Source organism: Pelodiscus sinensis, chromosome Z, assembly GCF_052426305.1.
Source record: "Pelodiscus sinensis isolate ZL-2025 chromosome Z, ASM5242630v1, whole genome shotgun sequence".
Classification (NCBI taxonomy): Eukaryota; Metazoa; Chordata; order Testudines; family Trionychidae; genus Pelodiscus; species Pelodiscus sinensis.
Window position 1 is genome coordinate 22,665,916 of NC_143085.1, and position 9,656 is coordinate 22,675,571.

At 43.8% G+C, this 9,656-nt stretch overlaps 1 protein-coding gene across 2 annotated transcripts; it reads right to left on the reverse strand.

Annotated features, from left to right (window-relative positions):
* Positions 1-1,616: 1,616 nt before the first annotated feature.
* Positions 1,617-8,037, reverse strand: RAN (RAN, member RAS oncogene family). Of its 2 annotated transcripts, none has more exons than XM_075898425.2 (7): positions 7,697-8,037; positions 6,854-6,896; positions 5,713-5,797; positions 5,501-5,626; positions 3,251-3,438; positions 2,148-2,318; positions 1,617-2,024 (listed from the first exon to the last, which is right to left on the reverse strand). In XM_075898425.2, the coding sequence occupies exons 2-7, from the start codon at positions 6,887-6,889 to the stop codon at positions 1,980-1,982; spliced, it is 651 nt and encodes a 216-aa protein (XP_075754540.1). In that variant the 5' UTR covers positions 6,890-6,896; positions 7,697-8,037; the 3' UTR covers positions 1,617-1,979. The 2 variants fall into 2 exon arrangements, with proteins under 2 accessions (XP_075754540.1, XP_075754539.1); XM_075898424.2 differs by having other exon boundaries at positions 7,621-8,019.
* Between the last annotated feature and the right edge of the window lie 1,619 nt (positions 8,038-9,656).

Consider the following 9,656-nt stretch of genomic DNA (forward strand, 5'->3'; position numbering starts at 1 on the left):
AAGCAGAAGTGGCTGTTGGGAGAGATATTTGATTCAAACAGACTGGGCTAGTGAAAAGATCAGTCCAGCTGAAAACTGGAGAGCCTGGATCTCTCAACTGCAGGTAACATCAAATGCAAAACAAAAAGGCTACTTTTAACCCTGGTCTACACTAGGGGATAAGTTCAAATTAAGAAACACAACTTCAGCTATGTTATTAAGTCAAAGTATCTTAACTCAAATTTTGACGCCATCCACAAAGCAGAGTCTAAGCAAGCACACCTTCCCTTTGACTTCTTACGCCTCATAGGACTACCAGCATTGATGGGAGCGCCTTCTCAGTTCGCATTAGCAGGTCTTCACTAGACCCACTAATTCAAACTCCGGAAGATTGACTGTGGCTGCTACAATCTTACCTGTAGTGTAGCCATGCCCAGTCACTTCTTGTTGGTGGTTTATCCAATTTTAAAATATTGTAGTAACTTTCCATAAAAATGCAAGTTCAGGAATAAATGAAATGCTTCACTTTGACACACAAAAACACAAAATTGAAGGATTCATGTCCTTTACACCAGTGAAAATTGTGTCCCTTAAACTTCCGTTTTGGTGTTTGGCACTTCACTAATATCAACTACTTTTTCTTGACATAGTTAGTGTTAAATGTATCCACCCTCTGCTAAATGTATCCACCCTCTGCTGTAAATCTTATTTTTAGAACTTGGTGTGGTTATGGTAAAGATTTATATAGTTCAGTCAAGCATGGACTTGGATTCAAATTTTAACTAACTTGCAACTATTCAGTGGATTTACAGTACTCAAAGAGCCCACTTCCCTGTATACATTGAGGAATACTCTACCTTAACTATAACAGAAGACTAGCTCTGCTATAATCTGTACTTTACAGGTCTTTTGATATCTAGTTTCTGGCTGCTATCCTAAGGCCTCTGAATGTCAATGTTCATTTATTATATAGTGCAATATTATTGATTTTTACAAAAAAAATGATTTTTACACCTTCCTCAAAAGGTAGTGTGAAGGTTGTTTGATTGTGTTCCTAGAATAAGAATCCCTGAAGTACTTAAAATGTAGCCATTAAAAAACAGATTTACATCTGCATTTTACAACTTTCTAACCCTTCAGGTACCGTGTAAATGGTAGGGATAAAGCGCACAAGGGGATATTTTGAAAGCACTGCTTTTTCCTAGTAAGTACTAAGGAACTGTCACGATGTGCAGAGCTTGACAAACTCCAGCGAGAGCTACTCGCCAGCCCGGCACCACACATGAGCTAGCCCGGCACCGCACATGCGCTAAGTGCTGGTAAATGGGGCGCACGGAGCGACTGGCTGAAATCTACTTGTCACGGGCGAGTAGATTCAGCGGTTTGTCGAGCCCTGACAATGTGCATTAGAAAAGTCAACACAAACTATTTAGCCCAACCTGTAACCAAATCCTTAGATATATATTGCATCAAGTGTTTAAAATCAGGTAGGCTTAAAGAAGCCTGAGAGATTACCTTTCAATTTAGTATTTGTTAAAAACCTACTCTAAATATATTGAATTTTAATTTTTACATTAGCATCTATTCAAGGACAAAAGATATTCAAATTACTCCTAACAATGCACAAAAGTTCACTGTTTAGATATTTGAAATACAACTTTATTATGATCTAAACAAAAAATGGGAATGACAGTAACAAACAAGGTTTACCACTGAATACTGTGATATGACTGCAGGAGTCTTAGTTAGTTTTGAAACTCAAAAAGGGAAGTAATTGCAGTCCAAAAAACAGCTAGATATGCAGGTCCAAAATATGAAGGAATTTTTTTTTTTTAAACTGCCACATTCACTCCGAAGCCCATTCATCTCTCAGCATCCCAAAGATTAAGCACATGTTCTGCTCAGCTAGATAATAAAGTGGCAAACACGCTGCACCACTGACATCACAGGACAGTTGCCTATAAAACTAGACTTCTGACGCTGGGCTCCAGCTCCATCCCTTACAGGTCATCATCTTCATCTGGCAGGGCAGTGGTCTGAGCAATCTGAAACAGATAAGTTTATATTTAGCAACTAGTGAGTCTAAACTCCCTATTACAGTTGATTTCTCAGACATCAATATAGAGAAACAGACATTTAGAACTCTACCATTTTGTGAGAGCAATTACCTGTAAGTCTTGCTCATACTGTGCTGCCAAAGCAGGGTCCATGACAACCTCTGGGGGAGCAAGAGCAGGCATGGCAACGAACTCCAAGTTGGGATCGCCAATTAGCTTCCTGGCAAGCCAAAGGAAAGGCTTCTCAAAATTGTAGTTACTCTTAGCTGAGATATCATAGTACTGCAAGAGAGAGAAACTATCATATGTTCAGACACATTGCTCTTCTGAAATATTTAACTTCCCTCTCTCCTGTTCCCCCCCCACCCTCTCCCCCTAAACCCACTCGGATTACGTGGTTTGGCACACAATACAATGATACTAAAGAATTCTGTAACAAAAAACAAGTCAATGTATTTCAGGTGTTTGTCAAACCATCAGATTTCTGGACCTAAATCTTCATTTCAATAAGAATATTTTTCTTAAGCAAAATAAAGCAAACCTGTTCAGAGTGAAGCTCATTTGGCTCAGTTGCTCAGAATTTTTATCAAGTTTTAATTAATCCAATTCTAATGAAATCTATATATTCACTAAACAGAAGAGTGACACTGCTATAATCAATCTTCCAGAGTTCAATTTAGCAAGGGTAATTAAAACTCACCAAATTGAACTCCAAGGGTGCTCCTGATCAGTACTCCTGCTTCTGCCAGAAATAATAGAAGCTAATGGGAGTGTTTTCTGCCATCTGTGGAGAAACTCAAACAAGGTATGTCAACTCCAGCTACATAATTCACTTAGCCAGAATTGCATATCTTGATTGAATGTTCCCTTTTATTGCAGGCGTAGTCCTAAAGTTTACTTTTTACACCATTATCAGCTTCCTTAAATGAGCTTTATATTAAGACTGACTTTAGGGTGCTGCATCTCCAGCAGAAGTTAATTTAATGCAGTACCTTTAACTGACTATCGATGTCAACTGTTAAGATCCTAGATTCTGTTTTCATGGAAATAAGTGATTGATGTTTTACTGCATTTGCGTTACCATCAGTAAAGAAAAACATGTAAGCATTCTGCATCTCATTTTACCTTCAGAATAAAAGGACTGCAGTAGTTATGTTTAGGTCAATAGACTAAAAGCAAAACATAAGATTCCTGCCAAAAGATAGCCACCATACCTGAAGATTCTTCTTCCTGTGGAAGACAATTGACTTTGCCTTGACTTTTCTATCCTTAATATCCACTTTGTTGCCACACAACACTATAGGGATGTTTTCACATACTCGTACTAGATCTCTATGCCAGTTAGGTACATTCTTGTATGTAACTCTTGATGTTACATCAAACATGATGATGGCACACTGAGCTGAAAGATAAAATTTTAAACTTTTGTATGTACTCTTGAAATGTATTCTAACACCAGAAGCAGCTGTCCAATACTTGTAAAGACATATGAATGGGTGGTCCTCCTACAAGCACACCAACTCTTGGTACAAATCGACCCATAGGCTACGTCTCCACTGCCGCTTTTTTGCAGAAGAGGAAATGCAAATGGAGCGCTAATTAGCATCTCTCGCACTCTCTTGCATGTTCTCTTCCGATCTTTTTGCAGAAGGTTTTTAAAACCTCTTCCGCAAAGGATCAGAAGAGAATATGCAAGTGAGAGCGCGAGAGATGCCAATTAGTGCTCCATTTGCATTTCCTCTGCTGCAAAAAAGCGGTAGTGGAGATATAGCCTTAAGTGTACTTTGTTCTTTTCGACCTAAATAATACTGACCTGTCTTATTGTCTGCTCACATCTTAAGGCTTAAGCCTACAAACACTAAGGCAGTGGTTCCCAACTGCCAGGCTACAGCCCACTCCAGGGGTGTGGAGTATTTGGGGCCCAGGGCTGGGGCACACTGTTCTTGCCACGGCTGTTGGGAAAGGAGTGTCCTGCCTCTCAGCCAATCAGCATTGGGCAGGTGAGGTATCTACTTTCAGACATAAAAAAGCACTTCCCTGCACGGGTGAGAGATATGTGGAGCCGCTACACACAGCCCTCCTGCCGCACAGGGAACCGTTCTTCCACGGCTGGGAGGAGACCCCGTGCTGCACAGCACTTCCACTGACAGGGAAGCACTCTTCTGCAACCGCAAGGACACCCCACCCCTGCCTGCAATGGCTGGCTGAGAGGCGCAGCAGGTCACACCTCTCCTCAACAGCCGTGGCAGGAGGAGAGGGGTTGGGTGATGTACGCTGTTGCCAGAGCAGCCATGATGTGGGCAGCATTGCAGGCCTAGGTTGGAGGGGGCGGGAAGGCAGGTACTGGGGACTCATGGGGTAGGAAGAGTGCTGGAGGGGCTCAGGAGTCAAAGCTAGAAGGAGGGGCTATGGAGGCAAGGCTGACGCTGAGGAGCTCCGCAAATGAGGCTAACATTGGGGGCTGGCATTGAGGGAGACTTGGGTGCAGTTAGGATCTGGAAACAGGAGGCTGGTATGTGGGAGACAGGTGGTTAGGACTCTAGGCACTGAGGTGTTTGGAATAGGGGCTGGCATTTGGGGAGGACTGGGTGCAGTGGACTCTGGGGTCAGTGGCTGATGCCGATAAAACTACTTGCATATTCATCATTTGCAGGGCTCGACAAATCATATAATCTACTCACCCGTGGCGAGTAGATTACAAGCCAACTAAGCTCGCAGAACCACGTGGCTGGCGAGTGGAGTTCGCCGCCACTTGGCGAGCCCTGATCATTTGCATAATAAATTTGCAAATAAAATATTGCCAGTCCACTAAAAGTTTTTGAATAGACTCACCAGTGCTGGGTATCAAAACAGTTGGGAACCACTGCACGAAGTCCCACAGAAAATCATGGTATTACGTATATGGATAGGGCACCCACAGAAGCTTCCCCAAGAAGTTTGAATTACAAAATATTTATCAAATGAGATTATTCAAATAGGAGTAATCAGTCTTGGGCAACTTATCCAGGCTTTCAACTACTTGAGAACTTATGGTACATATCTGAGACTTGCGGTCTCCAACTCTAGTTAAGGAAGTTTTCAAAGAGGCCGCATTTTTTCGTCATATTTCAAAGGCCAATAAGAGGAAAAACTCTTGAGATTATCTGCACAGAATTATTAAATACACTCTACTCTGTCAATATAGCTACATTAGCAAGAATTAAAAAATAGTCCACTTTAATACAGTGAGATACTCTTCAGGAGAGAATATAAGCCTGGCAAGATTTGATTAGTTTGGTCATTTAACTTTACCAGAAAATATTCCATAAAGTATTAGAAAACAATATACAAAAAAGTGACTCTTATCCTCATGCTGACAGTTATAGTTTGCATAGGATAGAATACTCTTTTTTAGAACACCCTCTGACTGCCACTGTAAAGTCACTGAGCAGTTACTGTTATAACTACAGAATGTATATACTTACCTTGGATATAGTATCCATCCCGCAAACCACCAAATTTCTCCTGACCAGCCGTGTCCCATACATTAAATTTAATAGGACCTCTATTAGTGTGGAACACCAGAGGATGGACTTCAACACCCAATGTAGCTGCAATTAAAACATACAATTTAGTAACCACTTATGAAATATTTGAAACTAATATGAGAATTCTGCAAGTAAACGTTCAAACATACCTACATACTTCTTTTCAAATTCACCAGTCAAATGACGTTTTACAAACGTCGTTTTACCAGTACCACCATCACCAACCAAGACAAGCTGTTGAAAGATAACACAAAACAAATCAAGCCAATTTATTGCATCATTTTTTATAAGATTACTGCTGCAATTAATAGGTTTTATATAGTTTAACACCAAGACCATAAATTACTTCATGCAATAAGATTTTGCTTTGTTTTAAAGTTAAAAAGCTACTTAAAAGCAGTTAATACCCAACTTGATATACAATTCTCTGAAGCAAACGCAGCAGAAGCTTGTAGTACTAATGCACAGCTTCTTGCATCTTCTTTCACATGATCAGTTTGAAGCGGCCTTATGCACTACCAGGTAGATTTAGATTAAAATGAGTGTTAAATTTGTTTTTTTAAATCTGGATTTAGTATATTTTATTTCTTAAAGAACATCTTTGTAGAATGTGTTACAGAACCATTTCAATTTAAAAAAAAGTGGCTCAGTTAACAAGACTCTGCTACAGTGTTTATAATTCAAACATTACTACTACACTGTTCTAGCATAAGAGTCACATTCAGAAATGGATTTTCATTGTCCAAACCAAGAAATATGCAATATGACAGTATTTGGGGTTTAGAAGAGACTATTTTCTTTCCACAGTGTTTAATAACTAATAATTTGTAGTTTCATAAACAAAACACTTAAGACTTTTATAGCCAGAGACTGAGAAAGTGTATAACATTGTGTATTCAACAGCACAGTATGTAAAGTGAGTTTTATTGCCATCTTATGTTTTTATAAAACACAGAAAAGAAATGGTAAATTAGAAAACTACCTTATAGCAAAAAGTAACAAAGCAACTAGCAAGAAAAAGCACTGGAAAGTACTTTTAACTCATAATAGGATTGGGTTTTAAACTACACCGCAACGAGTTAAGAAGTTTAATTAAACAACAATTTGAGTTAGGAACAGCAGCTAACACGCATGACATCATAGTAATTCGCTCTAGACGCTAGCCTGAAAAAAATCATCTTATACAATGGTAGAAACTAAAAATCTCAGCTCTAAATTCGCAGCAGCTCTAACGCCAACACGATGATGCTCTAGCGAGTCAGGCCCGCACGCGCAAGGCCAGATCCTTACCTTAAACTGTACTTGGGGCTCTCCTTGGGCGGCCATGCTGAGTCTGCGGGAGAAATAGTTGCATGAGAGCTCAGCACGCCAGACGGATCAGGGCCTGGACGCCTCAAGCGCAGAGGCCCAAGCTCCTCCCATCCCGCCAACTCCCCGCGTGGTCCGGGCCCCATTCATCAGGGCAGGAAGCGCCGCTCCACATGGGGCGGGAGAATGAGCTATAATGGCGGCCGCACTTCCCCACCCACCCCCCATGAGCCCTACTAAGGAAGCCACCTGAACCCCCACTCACGCCAGGCCGGGACGTGCGGATTGAACCACGGGACCAGCAGAGCGCCCCCTGGAAACGACGCGCTGGGACTCGGCCCGAGGGGCTTGGGGGAAGGTGCACTCCCCAATTCCCTCCCTCCGCGCCAACATCCCGCCACTGAGAAGCCACCGCCTAGTTACCAAGCGGGAATGGCAAATTCGAGGGTCCCGCTCACATCCCCACCCCGCGGCCTCCTCGCGCCGCCACGACCAAGCCCCTCCCCGGGCACACAGGCCGCATCGGGCCCTGCTCTGCTAACCAGGCCTCTCCCGCTCTTGATCTGGACAACGGGCCCAGATGTCCCAGCGCAAAAGAAAGGCGACGGGAACGGCCTCCTCCCTCGCTGGCCCCAGTCTCCAGGCGGCGACCACTCCCCGGCGGGCGGGCGGGCGAGCATACACTTCCATCCCTTTCTCAAGCCTTCCCGCACCCTACGGGAAAGACAGACGCTGCCTGGCCCAGTTACCTTCCCGAGAAGCTCTCGGTATCAGTCCCCTCAGTGAATAGGCGCTTGGAAGATGGCGGAAGCGCGGTTCAAATACCTGGAGTGCGACGCCGCGCGGCCACAGGGGGAGGGGAGAGTGGTCGAGCGTCACGTGATTGGGGAGGCGGGGACCAGGAACGCCCTCTCCGGGCCAACGCTTTGACGTTTTTCTGAGCGCCGTTGGCCGCAAGCAAACCGTTCGTTTAGCTGCGCGAGGCAGAATCCAGTAGTCTTTCGGGGCCGGGGAAAAGGGGCGAGAGATCGAGGCGCTCGCACTCCGCCCCTCCCAGCCTCGGCATTGGAGATGACGTGAAAGGATGCTCGGCTCTCTGGCGCGCGGGGCTCCCCCCACTGGTCTGGGCAAGGAATGCGGCGCATGCGCGAAAGCTCAGTGGAGGTGCCGGGCCCTCCGCCGCGGCTCCTAGCCTGCAAAGCGGAGGGTGCGCGCGCCGCCATTTCCACTCTCGCGTGGCTTTGCGTGCGCAACACCATTTTAAGGAGAGACCAGCCGATCTTGCACTGCTCGCGCCTGCTTAGCGTCATCCGTGCCCGGGTAGGCGCTGCGAGGGTCCCCCCTGGCGGTGGGGCTCGGAGCGCAGCGGTGCTCACGCAGTATTTGATAGCTCGAGAGACTGCAGATTACAGCAGGGAAGAAGGAGGTGCCTAAGGACTATGCTCGAGCGGAAATCCTGCAGCTACGGCAGTGCGGCCCGAGCGCGCTGCACAGGGCATGAAGGCGCCAGTTTGTCACAACCTGCTGTGTCCCGTAGCCAGTCGCACGTCAAAACTCCTGGACTGTGGCGCAGATTCAGCGTCTGCCCTGCACATGTGCTCATGGACGGGGTTGATCTTAGCCTCTAAGTAGACGCTGCAAAAAATGACTTGAGAATAACACCAGGGAGAATTTTCCACATGAAAAGATTACACGTTTATCATGATCACAGTCTGAGTGCCTGTTCTTTTCCATGCTCTGTTGTGTTTCCACAAACGTACTGATATCAGTAAATTATGCATAAAATATTTAATGGAGTGGTTTAAACATCAGATTTGAAATAGCATTCAGATCTTAGAGCAGTTCTTCCAGTCATTAACCATCTTCCATGTAGTTGAAGTTTTTCTGAGATTAGGGATATCACGAGCCCATAGTCAAAGATTTGACAGCAACTTTTTAAAATGTATTTTTTGTTTTCCCTTAGATCTTTGGCCAAAATACTCTCTCCTTGTCCAGGGCCTTGCAACAGTTAGTTGACCTGCTACTTCAGAGAGGGCTCCACTTTAGCATTTCTATAATTTATTAGGTGGTTCAGATCATTTGTGCTATTAAACAATCTTATTAATATTTTCTATATGGATAGTTTTCATACAATGTGTAGTAAGTTTAATAACAATGTTTTAAAAGCTGCCTACTGTGTTGTTGCCTTTCTATGTATTGAAGCTGGTAATATAAATTCCAAGTGTTACTGATGTTTCAGCTTTGATAAGGAATTATAGGGATTTTCTTCCCTACAATAGATTGTAACACGCCATAAATTGTATGTTTTACATTTTGTCAGGTCATCCATACAGAAAGATAAAGACCACTCTAAAATACAGGTCTTCCAAGAGAATACTCTAATCACCTGGCCATAGTCATTCTCTTTCTGGTGCAAAGAATTAGGTAGAGGAAATCTGAACTCACATTTTGAACAAGTGCAGAAACCAGAGTGGGGGAAACAACTTCATTTTGTGAGGAAGGACTGAGTTGACCTAGGCATCTTAAGTCAGGAAAGGATTCACTCGAGAAGCTCGAGTGCTTGTTCAGAATTTAGATACTCTCCTTGGAGTAAACGTAGTGACAGATAATGTGGGAAAAGCTGAAGTACTCAATGTTTTCTTGGCCTCTGTCTTCAGGGACAAGGTCAGCTCCTAGGCTAAGGCACTAGACAGTGCAGTAGGGGAAGGAGACGGACAGCCCTTGGTGGGGAAAGAACAAGTTTGGAACTATTTAGAAAAGCTAAAAATACACAAATCTATCAGTC